This window comes from Pongo abelii, chromosome 5 (genome assembly GCF_028885655.2).
Source record: "Pongo abelii isolate AG06213 chromosome 5, NHGRI_mPonAbe1-v2.0_pri, whole genome shotgun sequence".
In the NCBI taxonomy this organism is placed as follows: Eukaryota; Metazoa; Chordata; class Mammalia; order Primates; family Hominidae; genus Pongo; species Pongo abelii.
In genome coordinates, this window is record NC_071990.2 from 74,004,539 (window position 1) to 74,028,453 (window position 23,915).

A 23,915-nucleotide genomic window follows, 5' to 3' on the forward strand; every position below is an offset into this window, starting at 1 on the left:
CCTGAAGTTGGGAGTTCGAGATCAGACTGGCCAATATGGTGAAACCCAGTCTCTACTAAAAATACAAAAAATTAGCTGGGCATGGTGGCGTGCAGCTGTAGTCCCAGCTACTCGAGATGTTGAAGTGGGAGAATTGTTTGAACCCAGGAGGTGGAGGTTGCAGTGAGCCAAGATTGCACGACTGCACTCCAACCTGGGCGACACCGTGAGACTCTGTCTCAAAAAATAAACAAATAAAAATAAATAAAAACAAAAACATAATATTTTTAAAAATATAGCTTGTGAGACCAGGGAATTTCTAGTAGAATGTTTAGAGAAAGAAAAGATACAGCAGGTGTTATAAGTGTCTCCAATCTAGTACAAATATTTTCACTGTTAAGTCCCTCTGTTCACATACACTCACACACATACACAGAAGCAGAGTTTTGTCTAATTATACATAATCTGGAATGATGGCAGATGCAGAACAGCCAAGGGTAACAGAAAGCAGAGGTGAAGCTAAGCATCCAGCACCAGCCTTCACTTTCTTTCATTTTAATGGAAGAATGCAAAGAACTCCCTAACCATGGCCAGGTGCAGTGACTCATGCCTGTAATCCCAGCACTTTGGGAGGCTGAGGCAGGTGGATCACGAGGTCAAGAGATGGAGACAATCCTGGCCAACATAGTGAAACCCTATCTCTACTAAAAATACAAAAATTAGCCTCGCGTGGTGGCACGCGCCTGTAGTCCCAACTACTCGTGAGGCTGAGGCAGGAGAATCGCTTGAACCCAGGAGGCAGAGGTTGCAGTGAGCCAAGATCACACCACTGCACTCCAGCCTGGGCAACAAAGCAAGAATCCATCTCAAAAAAAAAAAAAAAAAAAAAAAAGAACTGCCTAACCACATAGGCCACAGGGCCACCAAAGGACTCTTCTTCGTCTCTAAGGTGATTTATCTTCCAGTGTTCCCCAGGACAGTATGGAGTCAGCAAGAGATGGTATGGGGTCCTGTTGCAATTTCTGTATCACTTACAGTGAGGGTTTCCTGGGGCAGCTATTTTAAAAATTGTTCAGTTTGCAGAACAACCTCTTTGCAGAAAGCTATAATTCATTTTGTAAAAACATGAATAATGATATACGTAAGTACCCTTCATAGACTATTTTTCTTACAGAAAATGATTCCTCTACGTATGCAATATATGAAGTTATGATGTGTGTCCACAAAAACACAAACCATCAAACTAAGCATGATTGACTATTTCTGGGCTTTTTTCAGCAATACTCATTTATAACTTGGTTCATTTGTTTTATGGTCCCCTTCAATTTCCCTGGAATCCAATAGTAGTAGGTGCCAAAAGTCCTATATAAATCTATGGGAGAAAATGAAAATAATCAGCTACTTTCTTTTTTTTTTTAGACTAAATCACAAAGGAAAAAGCTACTTCCCAGGAGTTTGAGACCAGCCTGGCCAACATGGTGAAACCCCGTCTCTACTAAAAATACAAAAAAATTAGCCAGGCATGGTAGCGGGCACCTGTAGTCTCAGCTACTCGGGAGGATGGGGCAGGAGAATCGCTTTAACTCGGGAGGCGCAGGTTGCAGCAAGCTGAGATTGTGCCACTGCACTTCAGCCTGGGCAACAAGAGCAAAACTCTGTTTCAGAACAAAAAAAAAAGAAAGAAAGAAAAAAAAAGTTACTCCCTTCTACCTTCAAAAATATCACCATTATAAAGTTTTAGCTGTAGACCAACTCAGTCTGGTTCTTGGAAGTTGAATTTTACCCAAGAGCACAGCCTGAAAACCCATCCTGATCTGTGAGGCTGAGACACACTGCATAGGAGCAGTGGAATGGGAAGATGAAGGAAAGAGAGAACCAGGGCTGAGAATGAGATTCTAGACTCTAATGATAATATTAATATGTAATAACGTATAACTGGCATGAACAGAATTGGCCACAGAACTGCATGCACATTTTATCTTTCCAGAATTTTTCAAGTAGTTTTGGTTAACACAGTGTACAGATGAGCAAATCAGTTTAGAAAGCATCATAACTAGCTCGAATTCACACAACTAGCAGAAGGAGCCTCAGGATTCAGAACCAGGGCAGTCTGACTCCAAGGCCAATACTGCTTTTCTTTACCGAAAAAATAAATAAATAAATAAAATAAAATTCAAATATGGATTACTAGACATTTTAAAGCTGAGTATTTGATATTAATACTACAACTTTGCCCTTTTCAATTCTGTCTGTCACCAGACTCCCATCTTATAACCTATTTTGCCTGATGGCTCTTGAAATGACAACAGCATTGGTTGGCTGTTGATCTTATACTGCCTGAACATACAACATTAACAACTCTTTTACGTCTTTAAGTTAACTTTAATATTTAAAATACCTTGGAAACCATTTCCTTCCTTTGCATGCTTGGGTACAAGGTAAAATGGCTTTAGTCTTAGTTGCTTCCTAACTTTTGCTGAAAGCCAGTTTTTAATGGGCAGGCCTTCTTGGGTGCTAGCAGGCCAGCTACTTTTTGATTCCAAAGCCAGGGTTATATCCACAGATATTTCTTCACTAATAAGAAGTGTTACAGCAGGGCTCCCTCCTCTTTTCCTCTTCATGATGACATCTGTATCTGGTTGAACATATAAAAGAAAAGAAAGTATTTATTAATCCAATTTTCTCTGGAAATACAGAGGAAATAATGTAACTATAATTGAAGATCTCTGGCGTGCTAAGTATGAAGTAAACATTAGTGGTAAAACGAAACTGGCTCTAAAAGGCGAAGTGTTTTACTAAACCAATATTGGCTGGGCTTGATGGCTCATGCCTGTAATCGCAGCACTTTGGGAGGCCGAGACAGGTGGATCACTTGAGGTCAGGAGTTTGAGACCAGCCTGGCCAACATGGTGGAACCCCATCTCTACTAAAAATACAAAAATTAGACGGGCATGGTGGCGAATGCCTGTAAGCCCAGCTACTCGGGAGGCTGAGGCATGAGAATCGCTTGAACCCAGGAGGCGGAGGTTGCAGTGAGCCGAGATCACACCACTACACTCCAGCCTGGGCGACAGATTAAGACTCTGTCTCAAAAAAGGAAAAAAAAAAACACACACACACAATAATTACTGATATCTCCCATTGGGAGGCATTGTCAAGATGGTGTGGGGCATATATGATGAAGGGGTCTCTGTAGACTTTGAGGTTTAAGAGTGCTATGATTAAATTTTCTTTTCTTCTTTTTCTTTTCTTTTCTTTTCTTTTTTCTTTTTTGAGACAGAGTTTCACTCTTGTTGTCTTGTTGCCCAGGCTGGAGTGCAGTGGCACGATCTTGGCTCACCGCAACTTCTGCCTCCCGGGTTCAAGTGATCCTCCTGCCTCAGCTTCCTGAGTAGCTGGGATTACAGGCATGTGCCACCGCGCCTGGTTAAATTTTCATTACAAATTATAGATGGCAGAATGGAGGGAAGCCTAGAGAAGAGGCCAGATGGGCAAGAGGGAAGAGACAGGCAGCAAAAAGACCACAGCAACAGCCCGGCACAGAGGCTGGGTGCCATGGCAGCATAGAGGCAGTGAGCATCAAGACACAGGGAAGAAATGAGAGCAACTAAAGAAGTCCAAATCAACATAACTGGTCATGAGTTGAGTCTACGATGTGAGGAGGAAAGTAGGAGCCTTGGGATGCCATCCCAGGATCTCGGCCTTCCTAGGCCTAATGGCTGATGTTGTTTCCATTCCCCAAAACGGAATAAGCAGGAAGAAGAAAGATTGGGCCAAGCTGAACTTCATGAGATACAATGAGCTCTAGATACCTGTGGGACACTCAAGTGGAGATGGCTGCTGGGTGGGTGGCTATGGTCAGAAATTTAGATGGCTTTGGGAGTTGGGGGTTTATAAGCAGTAAAGACTACTACCCTCAGATAAGACTTCCACAGTGAGGAAGTAGAGCACAAAGGAGAAAATGCTAGAAAAATCTGCAAATCTGGCCACCTGTTACCCAAACCTGGCCACCTCTCCTGTTACCACTGCGGAAGTAAGTGTCCATCTACCTTACTTTTTTTGAGACAAAGTCTCGCTCTGTAGCCCAGGCTGGATGGAGTGCAGTGGTGTGATATCAGCTCACTGCAAACTCCACCTCCCAGCTTCAAGTGATTCTCCTGCCTCAACCTCCTGAGTAGCTGGGATTACAGGCATGCACCACCACACCTGGCTAATTTTTGTATTTTTAGTAGAGACGGGGTTTCACCATGTTGGCCAGGCTGGTCTTGAACTCTTGAGCTCAAATGATCTGCCCACCTTGGCCTCCCAAAGTGCTGGGGTTACAAGTGTGAGCCACTGTGCCTGGCCCTCCATCTACCTTTCAAAGGCCACCTCTGCCCATAGTCTCTGGACCCCTTCCTTCTCAACTTCTCAAGTACCATGCTCTTCAACTATTTCCTCTCCTACATCAGCCATCTCTCCCTCCCTGCTAGATTATTCTGAAATTCATACAAAGGGTTACAGGGTATACCTCTCCTTTCACCCCACATCTTCCTCCTCTCCATACTCACCCATATTTCTGCTTCCTTCCAGCCCAAACTTTTTTTTTTTTTTTTTTTTTTTTAACAGGGTCCCGTTCTGTCACCCAGGCTGGAGTGCAGTAGCGTGAACATGGCTCACTGCAGCCTCAACCTCCTAGGTTCAAGCAATCCTCTTGCCTCAGCATCGTATGTAGCTGGGACCACAGGCACATGCCGCCACTCCTGGCTAATGAAAAAAATTTTTTTTTCTGAGACAATCTCGCTCTGTCGCCTAGGCTGGAGTACAGTGGTGCAATCTCAGCTCACTGCAACCTCTGTCTCCCAGGCTCAAGCAATTCTCTTGCCTCAACTTCCTGAGTAGCTATGATTATAGGCATGTGCCACCACGCCTGGCTAATTTTTGTATTTTTAGTACAGACGGGGTTTCATCATCTTGGCCAGGCTGGTCTTGAACTCCTGACCTTGTGATCCACCCACCTCGGCCTCCCAAAGTGCTGGGATTACAGGTGTGAGCCACCATGCCTAAAATTTTTTTTGTAGAGATGGACTCTCACTTTGTTGCCCAGGCTGGTCTTGAACTCCTGGGCTCAAGCAATCCTTCTGCCTTGGCCTCTCAAAGTGCTGAGACACCACAGTCAGCCCAGACAGAACTTTCTAGAGTGGCCTACACATGTTATCTCCACTGCAACCCTGCCTTTTCACTCTGTGTCCATCACCCCACTGACATTTCTCTTGTCAACCCCACAAGACCAAAGAACAAATCCATTGGATTTCTGGATGTCAGTAGCATTCCAAACTGACCACTCCTTCTACAAAACACTCATAGTCTCCTTTTGTTCATTCTCTTCTTCCCAAACTTTTTTTTTTTTTTTTTTTGACACACGGTCTCACTCTGTCGCCCAGGCTGGAGTGCAGTGGTGTGGTCTCGGCTCACTGCAACCTCTGCCTCCTGGGTTCAAGCAATTCTCTGCCTCAGCCTCCCAAGTAGCTGGGATTACAGGCACTCGCCACCACGCCTGGCTAATTTTTTGTATTTTTAGTCAAGATGGGGTTTCACCATCTTGGCCAGGCTGGTCTTGAACTCCTGACCTTGTGATCCACCCGCCTCGGCCTCCCAAAGTGCTGGGATTACAGGCGTGAGCCACCGCGCCCGGCTCTTCCCAAACTCTAATGGAATTCTCTGCTTACCACTCTACTTAACATTGCAACTTCCCCCCCACCTCCATCTCCCACATTCCTGATCCCTCTCACTTTGCTATACTTCTTCACAATAGCACTTACTACTTTCTAGTATACAAGATAATCATTTTTTCCATTTGTTATTAATTGTATGTCTGTGCTTGCAAGATTTTTTCCATTTTTTCCATTTGTTACTAATTGTATGCCTGTGCTTGCAAGATAAAGCTCATAATCTAATATATAACACAAATTGCAGTGAGTGCTCTGAAGGGAATAAACTTGGAAAAGTGATAGCAATTAGGGTGGAATGGGGTGGTGAAGCCAAGCCATGAGGCAGAAAAAAAGAGCTTGGAAAGATCTAGGAACAAAAAGAGGCTCTTGCGGAAAAGATGAAGTTACATGAAATGAAGCTGAAGAGGCAGCCAGGGACCAGATTCTGTACTGACTTGTAGACCCTGAAAAGGAGTTTAGATTTTATTTTATTTTATTTTTGAGATGGAGTCTTGCTCTGTCGCCCAGGCTGGAGTGCAGTGGCACGATCTCAGCTCACTGCAACCTCCACCTCCCAGATTCAAGCGATTCTCCTGCCTCAGCCTCCCAAGTAGCTGGGATTACAGGCACCCACCACCACGCCTGGCTAATTTTTGTATTTTTAGTATAGATGGGGTTTCACCATCTTAGCCAGGCTGGTCTTGAACTCCTGACCTCGTGATACACCTACCTCAGCTTCCCAAAGTGCTGGGATTACAGGTGTGAGCCACTGCGCCTGGTCAGATTTTATTTTTATTTTATTTTATTTTATTTTATTTTGAGATGGAGTTTCGCTCTTGTCACTCAGGCTGGAGTGCAATGGCCGGATCTCGGCTTACTGCAACCTCTGCTTCCCAGGTTCAAGCAATTCTCCTGCCTCAGCCTCCCAAGTAGCTGGGATTACAGACATGCGCCACCACACCCGGCTAATTTTTGTATTTTTAGTAGAGATGGGGTTTCTCCATGTTGGCCAGGCTGGTCTCAAACTCCCGAGCTCAGGTGATCCACCCACCTCAGCCTCCCAAAGTGCTGGGATTACAGGTGTGAGCCACTGCACCTGGCACCAGATTTTATTATCTGATCATTGAGAAGCCAGGTTTCCATCAGAGAGTAATGACTGGCTTTGTATTTTTAAACATTTACTCTGGCTTCTAAGGACAGATATTATAAGAAGGCAAATACGGAGATTAGAAAGGAAAATGATGTAATAGTTCAGGTAGAAGATGGTGGCAGCTTAGATGGGGTGGGAATAGCGTGCTGGGATTGAAGCAGCAGACAGGTCCAAGCTGTCTTGCATCTGGATTAAGCATAGGGGGTAAGAGAGAGGATTAAATTAAGATGGTTCCCAGGTTTCTGGATTGTGCGTCTGGGTGGATTGATTGTGCCATTTTCTGAGATGGGAAGGACTGAGGCAAAACATAGTTTGGTATATGAATTAAGTTACGTTTATTGGCTTTGGATATGTTTGGTCATAGATTCCTGTGGTACATCAACATCAAAGTGGATACGTTAAGTATGTAGCTGGATATAGGTTTGGAGTGCAAAGGATACATCTGGGCTGCAAGTAAACATTTGGGAGTCATCGTCATATAGGTGGCATTGGGAATGGATGAAATACCTAGGCAGAGAGTGTAGATTCCTTTATCCATCAATTTAATCAATATCCATTGATTATTTAATCGAATTTAATCAATCATTTAATTTAATCAATATTCATTGATTATCTAATGTGTAGATGTTCTAGTTATTTAGGATTCATTAGTGAACAAATAGATGAAGACCTCTACCCTTCTGTACTTTATAATCTTGTAATCATATTATAAGTAATTGCCAATGTACACTCCTCTACTGACGTTTCTTGACCTCTCTACTGCACTTTTTCTTACTGCAGAGAGGTCAAGAAGCATGAGAAGGGGAGTGTACATTGGCAGTTACTAGGTATAATTAAACCTTTAAGAATCAAAAGGCAAAAATCTTACCTTTAATGTTGTTAATTTCTTCCTTAATGATTTTCCTAAACTTTGACAGCATCTTAGAAGCTGATAATATTTCACCTTCTAAAAACTGACTCAGAGGATTTTCTTTCGGATTTCTTTTAAATTTCACAAAGTAATATGCACCAGTGTTGGAATATTCTTCTAGTTGAATTCTGGGGACTTCCAGTTTAAACATGACATCAAATTCATTAGGTGCAGAAATCTAAGAAACAGTAAAAATAGCACTGAAATATTTGCTTATGAATATTTTCCAAGTGACTGGAACTTTTTAAAAAATTTCCACTTAAAACTTTACTTTAAAAAGCAAGATACATAATGTCTATATATACCCTCTGGGAGTGGGAATAGTGGAGCTGGCAGGAGGTGGAAGAGTATTACCAGTTTCATTTTGTAGGTTCTACACTCAATTAATTTTTTTACCATGACCTAGCATTATTTTTATAACTAAAAATGATTTTAGGCCAAGTGCACACCTATAATTAAATTTCGTGGGGCCAGGTGCAGTGGCTCATGCCTGTAATCCCAGCACTTTGGGAGGCCGAGGCGGGCGATTCACCTGAGGTCAGGTGTTCGAGACTAGCCTGGTCCAACATGGTGAAACCCCGTCTCTACTAAAAATACAAAAATTAGCCGGGCGTAGTGGCATGCGCCTGTAATCCCAGCTACTCGGGAGGCTGAAGCAGGAGAATTGCTTGAACTTGGAAGGCAGATGTTGCAGTGAGCCAAGATAGTGTCACTGTACTCCAGCCTGGGCAACAGAGCAAGACTCCGTCTCAAAAAAAAAAAATTTGTGTATGATATGTGGTAGGGAATCAAGGTTCATGTTTTTTCCTACATAGATATCCAATTGACCCAGCATTATTCATTGAAAAAAAAAATCGTCCTTTCGGCCAGGCGCGGTGGCTCACGCTTGTAATCCCAGCACTTTGGGAGGCCGAGGCAGGCGAATCACAAGGTCAAGAGATCAAGACCATCCTGGCCAACATGGTGAAACCTCGTCTCTATTAAAAAATATGAAAATTAGCTAGGTGTAGTGGCATGCACCTGTAGTTCCAGCTACTCAGGAGGCTGAGGCAGGAGACTTGCTTGAACCCGGGAGGCGGAGGTTGCAGTGAGCCGGGATCGCACCATTGCACTCCAGCCTGGGTGACAGAACGAGACTCCGTCTCAAAAAAAAAAAAAAAAAATCCTTTTTCCCACTGAATTACATTGCTGCATATTTTGTGTACTATATTGAATTATACGTGCAGGATTCTTTCTGAACTTTCTATTCAATTGGCCTATTTTTCTATCACTGCATCAATAACACCTGCTTAATTAGACTAGCTTTATGGTAAGTCTTGCTCTTTGGTAGACTAAATCTTCAAACATTTTTTCCCTTACAATTTCCTTGCCTATTCTAGGTCCATTGCACTTCCATATAAATCTTTTAATCAGGCTAGGCGGGGTGGCTCACACCTGTAATCCCAGCAATTTAGGAGGCCAAGGTGGGCAGATTACCTGAGGTTAGGAGTTCGAGACTAGCCTGGCCAAAGTGGTGAAACCCCGTCTCTACTAAAAATACAAATATTAACCGGGTGTGGTGGTGGACGCCTATAATCCCAGCTACTTGGGAGGCTGAGGCAAGAGAATCGCTTGAACCCGGGGGACGGAGGTTGCAGTGAGCCAAGATCAAGCCACTTCACTCCAGCCTGGGCAAAAGTGTGAAACTCTGTTCCAAAATAAAAATAAAAATAAAAAAATAAATCTTTTGGGCCAGGCGAGGTGGCTTATGCCTATAATCAATCCCAGCACTTTGGGAGGCCGAGGCGGGCAGATCATGAGATCAGGAGATCGAGACCATCCCGGCTAACACGGTGAAACCCCGTCTCTACTAAAAATACAAAAAATTAGCCGGGCATAGTGGCGGGCACCTGTAGTCCCAGCTACTCGGGAGGCTGAGGCAGGAGAATGGCGTGAACTCAGGAGGTGGAGTTTGCAGTGAGCCGAGATCGCACCACTGCACTCCAGCCTGGGCGACAGTGCGAGGCTCCGTCTCAAAAAATAAATGAATACATATTTTAATCAGTTTGTCAATTTAATTTAAAAAACTGATGATATTTCAACTGAGATTGCATTAAATCTAGAACAATTTGAGGAAAAATGAACACGACATAGTTGTCAATTACTTCCTCTTCAAATTTACCCAGTTATGTTTTTAGGTTTTGAATATCTTTAGTGATATTTATTCCTAAATATTTGATTTTTAAATTGTTTTTCAAGTTTCCAGTTTTTTTTTTTTTTTTTTTTGAGACAGAGTTTCACTCTTGTCACCGAGGCTGGAGTGCAATGGAGCAAGCTTGGCTCACTGCAACCTCTGCTTCCTGAGCTCAAGCAATTCTCTTGCCTCAGCCTCCCAAGTAGCTGGGAATACAGGCGCGCACCAACACGCCCAGCTAATTTTTGTATTTTTAGTAGAGACAGGGTTTTGCCACGTTGACCAGGCTGGTCTCAAACTCCTAACCCCAAGTGATCTGCCTGCCTCTACCTCCCAAAGTGCTGGGATTACAGGCGTGAGCCACTATGCCTGGCCAAAGTTTTCAATTTTTATTTTTTAGAGATGGGGTCTCTAGGCTGGAGTACAGTGGTTACTCACAGATAGATCATAGTGCACTGCAGCCTCAAACTCCTGACTTGATGTGATTCTCCCACCTCGGCCTCCCAAATAGCTACGACTATCAGAATGCACCAAGGGACCTAGCTTTGATATTTTTGATGATATTCTAAATGGTATTTTCATTTTGTTTTTAATCTTGTTAGTATATTGAAATATTTTTATTTTTGTTTATTGACTTTGCAACCAGCAATTTTGCTAATTTACTAATTATTTCCAACAGTTTATACATGAAGCCAATCAAGTCATCTACACATAATGATTTCATCACTCTTTTTCCCATCTTATGCCTTTATTTTCCTTGTCTTGCTGCATCAGCTGTATGTATTCCTTTACGTTCTTTTTGTTGTTGTTCAACATTATTTATGTAATTCATTTTCACTGTTCATGTTGCTGTAGTTTGTTCCTTTTCTTTACCAGTTAATATACCATTACTTAAAACCACTGGCCGGGCGCGGTGGCTCACGCCTGTAATTCCAGTACTTTGGGAGGCTGAGACGGGTGGATCACCTGAGGTCAGGAGTTTGAGACCAGCCTTACCAACATGGAGAAACCCCATCTCTACTAAAAATACAAAAAATTAGCCAGGCATGGTGGTGCATTCCTGTAATCCCAGCTACTCGGGAGGCTGAGGCAGGAGAATCGCTTGAACCTGGGAGGCAGAGGTTGCACTGAGCTGAGGCCACCCACGCCATTGTACTCCAGCCCAGGCGACAAGAGTGAAACTCTGTCTCAAAACAAAACAAAACAAAAACAAACAAACAAAACTACAATTAATTGATTTCTATGTAACCTTTTCACTGAGTCCAAACTATATAAATAGTAAAGTACATTAACACTTAGAATGAAAAGAACATATGGACTGACAATTCTACAGGGAATTTCTACAAGAAACTTCCCAAGTATTTTCAAGAGTTTTTTTTTTTACCTAGAATTTGTAGTCCCAGGTAGCTGGGACTATGTGTGTGTGCCACCACATCCAGTTAATTTTTAACTTATTTTTGGTAGAGCTGGGGTCTCACCATGTTGTCCAGGCTGGACTCAAACTCCTGGCCTCAAGTTCCTCCTGCCTCAGCCTCCCATGGTGCTAGGATCACAGGCATGAGTTCACTGTACCTGGCCCACATATGCCTCATAATCAGTAATAGAAAAAGTTTTAGGCTGGGTGTGGTGGCTCACGCCTGTAATCCCAGCACTTTGAAAGGCTGATGCAGGTGGATCACTTGAGGTCAGGAGTTCGAGACCAGCCTGGCCAACATGCTGAAACCTTATCTCTACTAAACATACAAAATTAGCCAGGTGAGGTGACGCCCGCCTATAATCCCAGTTACTCCGGAGGCTGAGGCAGGAGACTCACTTGAACCCGGGAGGCAGAGGTTACAGTGAGCCAAGATCACATCACTGCCCTCCACCCTGGGTGACAGAGCAAGACTCCATCTCAAAAAAAGAAAAAAGAAAAAGAAAAAAAGAAAAAGTTTTAGATAAAACAAATTTCACTGGATTTCTTTTCATTGGCATAATTTTTAAAAACAAAGTGGTTCTGGGCCAGGCATGGTGGCTCACGCCTGTAATCCCAGCACTTTGGGAGGCCGAGGCGGGAAGATCATGAGGTCAGGAGATAGAGACCAGCCTGGCTAACATGGTGAAACCCCGTCTCTACTAAAAATACAAAAATTAGCTGGGCATGGTGGCGGGCGCCTGTAGTCCCAGCTACCTGGGAGGCTGAGGCAGTAGAATGGTGTGAACCCTGTAGGCAGGGCTTGCAGTGAGCCGAGATCACGCCACTGCACTCCAGCCTGGGTGACAGAGTGAGACTCTGTCTCAAACACACACACACACACACACACACACACACACAAAGTGGTTCTGAATGGAGACTGTCTTCTGAATGTCTTGTTCTCTAATTCTAACTAGTAACTTTCTTTTTCCTTTGGACTTGCCATATACAGTAATTGAACTGAATTGATACTTACGTAATAAGAATCATGCTCAATCAGAGACATATCTGATGCTGAAAAGTAAATTAGTTAATTAAAAAGAATCATGCTCAAGACACAGTCTGGGCTGGGTGCGGTGGCTCAAGCCTGTAATCCCAGCACTTAGGGAGGCCGAGGCGGGTGGATCATCTGAGGTCAGAGTTCGAGACCAGCCTGGCCAACATGGTGAAACCCCATCTCTACTAAAAATACATAAATTAGCCGGGAGTGGTGGCAGGCACCTGTAATCCCTGCTATTTGGGAGGCTGAAGCAGGAGAATCGCTTGAACCTGGAAACCGGAGGTTGCAGTGAAACCTAGATGGCACCACTGCACTACAGCCTGGGCAACAAGAGTGAAACTCCATCAAAAAAAGAAAAAGAAAGAAGAAAGAAAAGAAAGAAAGAACGAAATAAAGAGAGAGAGAGGAAGAGAGGGAGGGAGGGAGGGAGGAAAAGAGAGAGACAGAGAGACAGAGAGAAGAAAAGAGAATAGAAGAGAAGAGAAAAGAAGCCGGGCGCGGTGGCTCACACCTGTAATCCCAGCACTTTGGGAGGCTGAGGGTGGCAGATCACCTGAGGTCGGGAGTTCTAGACCAGCCTGACCAACATGGAGAAAGCCAGTCTCTACTAAAAATACAAAATTAGCCAGGGTGGACGCTCATGCTTGTAATCCCATCTACTCAGGAGGCTGAGACAGGAGAATCGCTTGAACGTGGGAGGCGGAGGTTGCGGTGAGCCGAGATTGAGCCATTGCACTCCAGCCTGGGTAACAAGAGCGAAACTCCGTCTCAAAAAAAAAAGAAAAGAAAAAGAAAGAAACAAATCTGTTACTGGGCAAGAAACACGCTCCAGTCAGGAACCTGCTTCTAAACTTTCAATTTACACAGGAATGATTAATGACTCAATCACCCACAAGCAAATGGAGCTGTGTAATACACACATCAAAGTAATTATACGGAATGTGTATCTAGAAAGCGTTTTAGTATCTGTAGGGAATATTCTTATTTGTTTGTTTAACATTATACTGTAAACTTCCCATGATTTCTGTGTTAAGAAATTGGGGACAGACGGCCGGGCGCGGTAGCTCACGCCTGTAATCCCAGCACTTTGGAAGGCCGAGACGAGCGAATCACGAGGTCAGGAGATCGAGACCATCCTGGCTAACACGGTGAAACTCCGTCTCTACTAAAAATACAAAAAAAAAAAAAAAAAAAATAGCCAGGCATGGTGGCGGGCGCCTGTAGTCCCAGCTACTCAGGAGGCTGAGGCAGGAGAATGGCGTGAACCCGGGAGGCGGAGCTTGCAGTGAGCCGAGATGGCGCCACTGCACTCCAGCCCGGGGGACGCAGCGAGACTCCGCCTCAAAAAAAAAAAAAAAAAAAAAAGAAAAGAAAAGAAAAAAGAAAAAAAAGAAATTGGGGACAGACGGAATAGCAGGTGAGGGGGCAGGGAGGAAGAGGGGGAGATAAACTGAAGATCTTTTTTCTATGGAGTAAGAAGTCTTCCTCACAGGAAAAAGTCTACGTGGAATTTTTAACAGACCACTTCAAATTATCCAAGTCAATATCTGACTTGGGACCTCAGGTCCACACCATCAAACACTGCCCTGTTACGGAAACTCGATACATGTCTTCTTGCATGAATGAACCCATACGTTTGAATTCCCCCGGGAGCAGTGTCTTGAAATTAGCCAGCAATCAGTACCGATTGGTTGTCTGATCGTTGGATGTGTAGATGAATAAACGAACAGTTTGTCGTTTTACTTAGAATAGGCTACCGAAAAACATGCAAAAGTCTAAGTTACTTCCGAAGGGAAGTGAGGGGCGCGACCCGGGGAAGGTAGGGACTGCGGATTGCGGAAGGCCGAGCAGCGGGGCTCGGCGGGAGGGCGCCAAGCAGCTCACCTTCACGTGCTCATAGTAGCTCCCGGTGCGCAGCAGCCCGACGCCTCTGAACTCGGAGTTGTACTTCTGCAGTCTGCGCAGCAGGTGGTCCACAACCCTGTTCACCACCTCCGCCGCCTTGGAGATTTCCAGGCGGCTGAGCTTCAACTTCTCCAAAACCGCCCGGAGCTTCGAGGCCCCGGGCGCCGCATCCCTCCATATGGGGGCCGAGACCGGCAGGCCGAGGCTGGGCACGTCCCAGGGCCGGGGCGGGGGTCTTGGCTTCGGAGAGCAGCGCGCGCCCCTTTGGCGGCAAGAACCAGCCCTGGAAAGAGCCGGCTCCCGAGCCGCAGTTGGCTCCAGCCCCTCTGCCCCAGGGGCGCTGGTGGCGTCAGAGGGCTGCGTGTCCTGGGCGCGCTGAGGGGCCTTTTTGGCGCGGGCCCCAGTTGCGCGGCCGGGCGGCCTCTCCTGGGTGTCCGGGCCGCTCTTTTTCTGCCGGGATCCTGACTTCCTGGCGGGGCCGAACTTTCCCGCCTTAGGCAGGGCGGCCTCGGGGACAGCCGGAGACTCGTTGGGATCCGTCGGGGCGCCCCTGGCACTCCGCGCGGAAGCCTCGGGGGCAGTGGCTCCGGCCTCGGAAGCTCTCCGCATGGCCTTTCCGTGCCAAGGCTGCATGGCTGGCGCTTTCTGTTCCCCGAAAGAAGAATCCGTTTCAGGAAAAGGCCGCAAGAGGAAGAGCCAGCAGCAGCTTTTGGAAACCAACCACTACTGGCGGGCACACAGCGTCTGCGACCCGAAGGGGAACCCCAGGCTGGGAAGTCGCTGGGAGCCACGCCCATGCCGCGAAGAGGCTGGCCGCGGCCTTTCCTGAGGCTACAAAAGTCTCGAAGTTTCTAACCCTCCAGGGCAATCCGTGCCCCTGTCTTAAGAAGATGAGGTAGGGCCGGGCGCGGTGGCTCACGCCTGTAACCTCAGTATCCGAGAGGCCGAGGGGGGCGGGTCGCTTGAGCTCAGGAGTTTGAGACCAGCCTGGGCAACCCAGCAAGACCTGGTCTCTCTTATAATTAAATATATATATATGTGTGTGTGTGTGTGTGTGTGTGTGTGTGTGTGTGTGTGTGTGTGTTACCTGGGCACAGTGACTCATGCCTGTAATCCCAGCAATCTGGGAGACCGAGGTGGGCGGATCACCTGAGGTCAGGAGTTCAAGACCAGCCTGGCCAACAAGGCGAAAGAAGCCCCGTCTGTACTAAAAAATACAAAGATTAGCTGGGCGTGGTGACGGGCACCTGTAATCCCAGCTACTTGGGAGGCTGAGGCTGGAGAATCACTTGAAGGCGGGAGGCGGAGGTTGCAGTGAGCCGAGAGGTGCCACTTCACTCCAGACTGGGCGACAGAGGGAGACTCTGTCTCAAAAAAGAAAAAGAGGCCAGGCGCGGTGGCTCACGCCTATAATCTCAGCACTTTGGGAGGCCAAGGAGGGCGGATCACGAGGCCAAGAGATCGAGACCTTCCTGGCCAACATGGTGAAACCCCGTCTCTACTAAAAATACAAAAAATTAGCTGGGCTTGGGGGTGCCTGTAGTCCCAGCTACTCGGGAGGCCGAGACAGAGAACTGCCTGAACCCGGGAGGCAGGGGTTGCAGTGAGCCGAGATCGCGCCACTGCACTCCAGCCTGGGCAACAGAACAAGACTCCATCACAAAACAAAACAAAACAAAAACATTGACAGAGAAACTTTTCTCTTTCAAGTGAAAGTTTTTTTAAATTTAATTTTGGTTTGAGTTAGGGGGGCGCTATCTCGGCTCACTGCAACCTCAGCCACCAGGGCTCAAGCGATCCTCCCACCTCAGCATCCTGAGTAGCTGTTACTACAGGTGCGGACACCATGCCCAGCTTTTTCTTTTCTTTTCTTTTTAATTTTTTTGTATACATGGGGAGGTCTTACTATGTTGCCCTTTGTGGTCTCGAACTCCTAGACTCAAGCGATTCTCCCTCCTCAGCCTCCCAAAATGTTGGGATTGTAGGCATGAGCCACTGTGCCCTGCCACAGAAACTTTTTATTTTCTTTTTTTTTTTCTTTTTCTTTTTTCTTTCTTTCTTTTCTTTCTTTTTTTTTTTTTTTTTTTGAGACGGAATTTCGCTCTTGTCACCCAGGCGGAGTGCAATGGCGCGATCTTGGCTCACTGCAACCTCCGCCTCCTGGGTTCAAGCAATTCTCCTGCCTCAGCCTCCCGGGTAGCTGGGATTACAGACGCCCACCACCACGCCCAGCTAATTTTTCGTTATTTTTAGTAGAGACGGGGTTTCGCTATGTTGGCCAGGCTGCTCTCAAACTGCTGACCTCAAGGATCCACCCGCCTCGGCCTCCCAAAGTGCTGTGATTACAGGCATGAGCCACGGCGCCCGGCCAGAAACTTTTCCCTTTTTTTTTTTTTTCCTGAGATGGAGTCTCATTCTGTCCCCTAGGCTGGAGTGCAGTGGCACGATCTCGGCTCACTGTAACCTCTGCCTCCCGGATTCAAGCGATTCTCCTGCCTCAGCCTCCGAAGTAGCTGGGACTACAGGTGTGCGCCGCCATGCCCGGCTAATTTTTGTATTTTTAGTAGAAAGGAGTTTCACCATATTGGCCAGGCTGGTCTGGGACTCCTTATCTCGTGATCCACCTGCCTCGGCCTCCCAAACTGTTGGGATTACGGGCATGAGCCACAGCGCCCGGCCAACTTTTTCAATGTAAATTTAAATAGGGGTTTTGAAAAATCAATAAGAAATAAAATAATAATTTTTAAAAAGAAAAAAATTAATAAGAAATGAAAAATACTTTGAAAAAAGAAAATAATAAGAAAGAGAAAATATTCAACTTTTACAAGATGGAAAGAAACGAAGATTGACTGCAATTGGAGTAAATACTTCTATTTGACATTTTTTAAAAAGCACAGAAAATCTTTAAAATGTTGTGTAAAGTTTCTGCCTGGTGCGGTGACTCACGCCTACAATCCCGGCACTTTGGAAGGCCAAGGTGAGTGGATCACTTGAGGTCAGGAGTTCAAGACCAGCCTGTCCAGCATGGTGAAAACCATCTCTACTAAAAATACAAAAATTAGCCAGGTGTGGTGGGCCATGCTTGTAAACCCAGCTACTGGGGAGGCTGAGGCGGGAGAATTGCTTGAATCGGGAAAGCGGAGGTGGTAATGAGCCAAGATCAGGCCACTGCACTCCATCCTGGGCGACAGGGCAAATGACTCTGTCTCAGGGGGAAAAAAAGTTGTGTAAAGTTCTCTCTTTTTATTTTATTTTATTCATTTTTGAGACGGAGTTTTGCTCTTGTTGCCCAGGCTGGAGTGCAATGGCACAATCTCGGCTCACCACACCCTCCGCCTCCAGGGTTCAAGAGATTCTCCTGACTCAGCCTCTTGCACAGCTGGGACTACAGGCGTGCCCCACCATGCCCAGCTAATTTTTATATGGTTTTGTAGAGATGTGGTTTCACCATGTTTCCCAGGCTGGTCCCCAACAAGCTATCTGCCTGCCTCAGCCTCCCAAAGTGCTGTTACTGGCATGAGCCACTGCACCTGACCTGGCATTTACATTTTAAATCATTCATATTGCTTCAGCTGTTGTGATTCTAGAGTATCTCAATGCAGGCTTTCAAATATCTTTTTTTTTTTTTCGAGTTGGAGTTTCACTTTTGTTGTCCAGGCTGGAGTGCAATGGTGCTATCTCGGCCCTCTGTAACCTCCGCCTCCTGGGTTCAAGCGATTCTCCTGCCTCAACCTCCTGAGTAGCTGGGATTATAGGCGCCTGCCACCACATCCAGCTAATTTTTTTACCTTTTTAGTAGAGATGGGGTTTCACCATGTTGGCCAGGCTGGTCTCAAACTCCTGACCTCAGGTGATCTGCCCCCTTTGGCCTCCCAAAGTGTTGGGATTACAGGCGTGAGCCACCTTGCCTGGCCTTCAAGTATCTATTTCTAAAGCCCTTGATAGAAATGCATATTAGAGGTCAGGCGCAGTGGCTCATGCCTATAATCCCAGCACTTTAGGAGCCCTAGATCTGCTGAGGTCAGGAGTTCAAGACCAGCCTGGCCTACATGATGAAACTTTGTCTCTACTAAAAATACAAAAAATTAGCCAGGTGTGATGGCACATGTCTGTGATCCCAGTTACTCAGGAGGCTGAGGCAGGAGAATAGCTTGAACCCAGGAAGCAGAGGTTGCAGTGAGTGAGATCCTGCCACTGCACTCCAGCCTGGGCGACAGAACGAGACTCTGTCTGAAAAAAAAAAATAATAATAATAATAAAAGAAATGCATATTAAACAAGAACCTCTTGGGTTTAGAAAGCCTTGACTACTTTTTTTTTCCTTTGTACTATTTGAACCATTTTTGGGGGGTGTATAATTCAATGATATTAAGTATGTTCACATTCCTATGCAACCATCACTATCATCTGTTTTCAAAACTCTTCATCTTGCAAAACTGAAACTCTGTACCCATAAACAATAACTCCTCATTCTCTCCTCTCTCTAGCCCCTGGCAACCACCATTCTACTTTCTGACTGTGATTTTGACTGCTCTAAGTACTTTATGTCAGTGAAATGATGCAATGTTTGTCTTTTTGTTACTGGATTATCGCTCTTAGCCAATGTTCATCTATGTTGCAAGAATTTCCTTCCGTTTTAGGGCTAAATAGTATTGCTTTGTATGTATATATCACATTTTGTTTATCCATTCACCTGTCAAAGGACAAAAATGCCTTACTTTTTTAAAAGATTTCCCTGAAACAAGTATTTTTATATATCCTTCTCTTAAGTTCAAAGAGATTTTTACCACCCTGGAGCAATGAGCCGTAGTTTGAATTAGGATGCCAGAAAGGTATATTTTTCTCTTGTGAAATATAAAAGGAGGAGGAATAGAAGGAGGACCATTGCATAGTCAAACTTGTTCCCAAGCCAACCAATTTCAGGGAAGAGTAAAATGGAAGTTGAAATGTGGAAATCCATTTCCTTGAAACTGCAAGAGCTGTCCAGGTGTGGTGGCTCATGCCTGTAATCCCAGCAGTTTGGCAGATCTACACAGGCAGATCACCTGAGGTCAGGAGTTCAAGACCAGCCTGGCCAACATGGTGAAACCCCATCTCTACTAAAAACACAAAAATTAGCCAGGTGTGGTGATGCATGCCTGTAATCCCAACTACTTGGGAGGCTGAGGCAGGAGAATCGCTTGAACCCAGGAGGCAGAGGTTGCAGTGATCTGAGATCGTGCCACTGCACTCCAGCCTAGACGACAAAGTGAGACTCCATCACCAAAAAAAAAAAAAGAAAAAAGAAAAAAAAAAAGAAACTGCAAGTGCATCTGGATAGTCTTCCAGGGTGTTGAGGGGTAACTGCCACATTCTGAAGGCCTCTGCTCTATGGTTCTGTTTGTTTTCTCCAAGGACTTCAGCTGCTTGTCATGAAATCCTGTAAATGACTCTACAGTTAGTTTAATGCTCTCTTCCGGGCTGGGTGCAGTGGCTCACTCCTGTAATCCCAGCACTTTGGGAGGCTGAGGCGGGCAGATCTCAAGGTCAGGAGTTCGAGACCAGCCTGGGCAAGATGGTGAAACCTGTCTCTACTAAAAATACAAAAATTAGATGGGCGTGGTGGCGGGCGCCTGTAATCCCAGCTACTCGGGAGGCTGAGGCAGGAGGATTGAACCTGGGAGGTGGAGGTTGCAGTGAGCCAAGATGTCACCATTGCACTTCAGACTGGGCAACAGAGCAAGACTCCATCTCAAAAAAAAAAAACCATAAAAATAAATGCTCTCAGCCGGGCGTGGTGGCTCACGCCTGTAATCCCAGCACTTTGGGAGGCTGAGGCGGGTGGATCACCTGAGGTCGGAAGTTTGAGACCAGCCTGACCAATATGGTGAAACCCCATCTCTGCTAAAAATACAAAAATTAGCCTTGCGTGGTGGCCGGCACCCATAGTCCCAGCTACACGGGAGGCTGAGGCAGGAGAATTGCTTGAACCTGGGAGGCGGAGGTTGCAGTGAGCCGAGATTGCACCACTGCACTCCAGACTGGGAGACACAGTGAGACTCCGTCTCAAAAAAAAAAATAAAATAAAACAAAATAAAATAAATGCTCTCTTCTATCAGTTTCTAAAGTCCCCTTAAGTCACTGGTGGTTTCTTTAACCGGAAGCTGCAAGCAACAATCCACTGGGCCAGATCAAATATCTCTACTATTGGCCTACCAAAGGAGGAGAACTCATTCTTTATTCAACCTTGCTGCAGCAATCAGTGTCCAAATCACAGAGAAAATGACTGTTCAGTTGAGTCTTGATGTGGAACTTGGATTTTATCTAGTAGGAAACCCCAGGAAATTTATTTGTGGGTATATATTTTATCTAGTTGACTTTACCACTTCTTTTTTTTTTTTTTTTTCTGAGACAGTGTCTCACTCTGCCACCCAAGCTGGAGTGCAGCAGTGCAATGTCAGCTCATTGCAGCAATTCGTACCTCAGCCTCCCAAGTAGCTGGGATTACAGGCACACGCCACCACCCTGGCTAATTTTTGTATTTTTAGTAGAGATGAGGTTTCACCATGCTGTCCAGGCTGGTCTTGAACTTCTGGCTTCAAATGATATGCCCACACTGGCTTCCCAAAATGCTGGGATTACATCTTACTCTGTATGCCTCATGTTTGTCTCTAGTCAGCCTTGGGTATGAGAACATCTGGTAGAGCCTACCTCAGTCATAAGCCTAGAAAGTGATCTCCCTGTGACTTTGTAGCCTTGACCTGTCTATAACCTGTCCACAGCCTTCTAGACAGATAAACTAAAATTCCCACCTTGCCTGCATACAGCTGCCTGGACCAGAGAATCATACCCCAGAAGTTGATCCTTTTGCAAGCCCCTCTGTGAAGCCCACCTGTGGCCCAGGAAGTCTACACAGAGCTGCTGCTTCCTCTGTAAACCCCCCATTTTGCACTGCACATGCTTTCTAAAGGCTTTCTGTACTTGAGATATGAACGCCTTCCCACTTTAATTTTTGGGTACTTTCCCTCATCCCTAAGGTATCATCTAGAGTTTCCTTATGTCTTAAGTTATTGTTATTTTTTTTTTGGATGGAAAAGTGTTCATGATTATTAAGTAAAGAATAGATTACAAAACAATGCACACACTATGATCTAATTTTTATTTAAAAATATTTAACCAAAGTTGCAGAAAGCGAAAAAAAAATTTTAATAAAAAAATATCAAAAATAGGCTGGGAGCGGGGCTCACACCTGTAATCCTAGCACTTTGGGAGGATTGCTTGAGGCCAGGAGTTCAAGACCAACCTGGGCAACATAGTGAGACACCCCCTCCCTCAACCCCATGTCTACAAACAAACAAACAAAAAACAACAACAAAGAAACCAAATTAGCCAGGCCTAGTGTCTGCCCACATCTGTGGTCCCAGCTATTTGGGAGATGGAGGCGGGAGGATTGCTTGAGCCCAGGAGGCGGAGATTGCAGTGAGCCATGATAGCGCCACTTCACTCCAGCCTGGGCAACAGAAGGAGATCGTATTAAAAAAAAAAATAAAGAAAAGAAATAATGTTTACTGTTTTTTGTTTTATGGGTTTTTGTTTTGTTTTGTTTTTTTGAGACAGGGTCTCAGTCACCCAGGCTTGAGTGCAGTGGCACCATCTGGGCTCACTGCAACCTGTGCCTCCTGGGTTCAAGCAATTCTCCTGCCTCAGCCTCCTGAGTAGCTGGGACTACAGGCACGCAGCACCATGCCAGGTTAATTTTTCTATTTTTAGTAGAGATAGGGTTTCGCCATATTGGCCAGGCTTGTCCCAAACTCCTGGCGGACTCAAGTGATCCGCCACCTTGGCCTCCCAAAGTGTTGGGATTACAGGCGTGAGCCACCACTCCTGGCCTATGTATTTGATACTTTTTATAATTAGAACAATAAAACTGCCACACTGTAGGGAGACCCCCTGAAACTATTGCTACGGAATAAAAGATGAAATGCTCCTGATTATTGTAAATACAAAGTTGCATGCAAGATTGTGTAAAGAGAATGCCAGGTTGGACTGCCAGAATGAGCCAACAGCGGGTGATGTGCTTCCCCCTGCAGAGAGCCTATGAACGGACGTGCATCACCAAGATTCCTATCCCAGAAAAGCAGATGTTCATAGCTCTGGGAATGGAAGGCAACCCTTGTGGAAAGCCTCTAAACGGACGCATGAGGGGCGCCTGTCCCTATGGGTAAGATAGGGCTATAAATACCCTCATCTTGCCACGGCTCTTCTAGGCCTCTTTAGGGTTAAGGCATACTCCCTTCTGAGAATTTCTTGTCTAACTGATTGTCTAGCTTCACATCCTGTTTCTATGGATTGTTTGTAACCAGCTTTTGCTGCAACTGTTAATGCTGATTAATATCTTGCTAATCATAGGTTATGGAAAGACTGTTTCTGTTTTAAGGCTCTGTTAGAAATTACTGATGCACACACTATATTGTAAATTCTTATCTCTGTGTACTGTACTTCTGCATACAGATGTTATGTTAAAGAATTACTTCATCCCCATGTGACCATCTCACCTCATAATCAAATGACCCTAAATCCCTCACTAACCTACCCCTGCCCTCACTAAACTTAATAATAAATGCTGGTATATCCAGTGTATTGGCAGCATCGCAGGACCAGGAGGCAGTGACCCCCCCTTGGACCCAGCTTTCACTATCTTGTGTGTGTCTATTATTTCTTGACCTGCCAATCCGCCTGAGAACAAAGAAAGAGCCCCATTGCATTGTAGGCTGCTGGCCAGATCCTGCAATACCACACTTGTTTTATTCTCCAGTCAAACGTTTCCTTTCTGAGAAAGGCTGTGAGTTGAGAAAGGCTGTGAATTCCAAAAGGCTGGATATTTAACCTCCAAGCAACCGATTCTTCTAATTAGCCATCATGAATCTCTCTTTTTTTTTTTGAGACGGAGTCTCACTCTTGTCGCCAGGCTGGAGTGCAGTGGCACGATCTCGGCTCACTGCAACCTCTGCCTACGGGTTCAAGCAATTCTCCTGCCTCAGTCTCCCAAGTAGCTGGGGCTACAGGTGCATGCCGCCACACCTGGCTAATTTTTTTTTGTATTTTAGTACAGACGGGGTTTCACCATGTTGCCCAGATTGGTCTCTAACTCCTGAGCTCAGGCAATCCGCCCCCCTTGGCCTCCCAAAGTGCTAGGATTACAGGCGTGAGCCACCATGCCCGGGCACCATCATGAATTTTTCAGTCCACAGATATATTTGAACTCCTTTCGAATCTATTCTTTTTCTTTTCTTTCTTTTTTTTTTTTTTTTGAGACGGAGTCTTGCTCTGTCGCCCAGGCTGGAGTGCAGTGGCACAATCTTGGCTCACTGCAACCTCCGCCTCCCAGGTTCAAGCGATTCTCCTGCCTCAGCCTCCTGAGTAGCTGGGATTACAGGTGCACGCCACCACTCCCGGCTTATTTTTTTTTTTTAGTAGAGATGGGGTTTCACCATGTTGGCCAGGATGGTCTCCATCTCCTGACCTTGTGATCCACCTGCTTCGGCCTCTCAGAGTGCTGGGAATACAGCGCGCCCGGCCCGAATCTATTCTTATTTTCAGCTCTTAGTTTTTATAGACAAACAGAAGGTGACAGTGTATCAGATTGTCCGATCACAAAGATCTGATAAGGCAAAGTG

The 23,915-nt window shown here is 45.5% G+C and overlaps 1 protein-coding gene across 5 annotated transcripts in view; it reads right to left on the reverse strand.

Moving 5' to 3' along the window:
- CGAS (cyclic GMP-AMP synthase) overlaps positions 1–23,915 on the reverse strand; it is a 42,871-nt gene that overhangs the window by 17,680 nt on the left and 1,276 nt on the right. For 4 of the 5 annotated variants that reach the window (XM_063725252.1, XM_054557754.2, XM_002817062.6 and 1 more), the window contains exons 2-4: positions 14,240–14,905; positions 7,688–7,907; positions 2,378–2,614 (exon numbers count right to left, since the gene is read on the reverse strand). In XM_063725252.1, coding sequence (XP_063581322.1) covers positions 2,378–2,614; positions 7,688–7,907; positions 14,240–14,905 — 1,123 coding nt within the window. Of the gene's footprint in view, positions 1–2,377; positions 2,615–7,687; positions 7,908–14,239; positions 15,271–23,915 lie in introns of those variants that run through there. The other variant, XM_063725251.1, reaches the window with a different exon arrangement.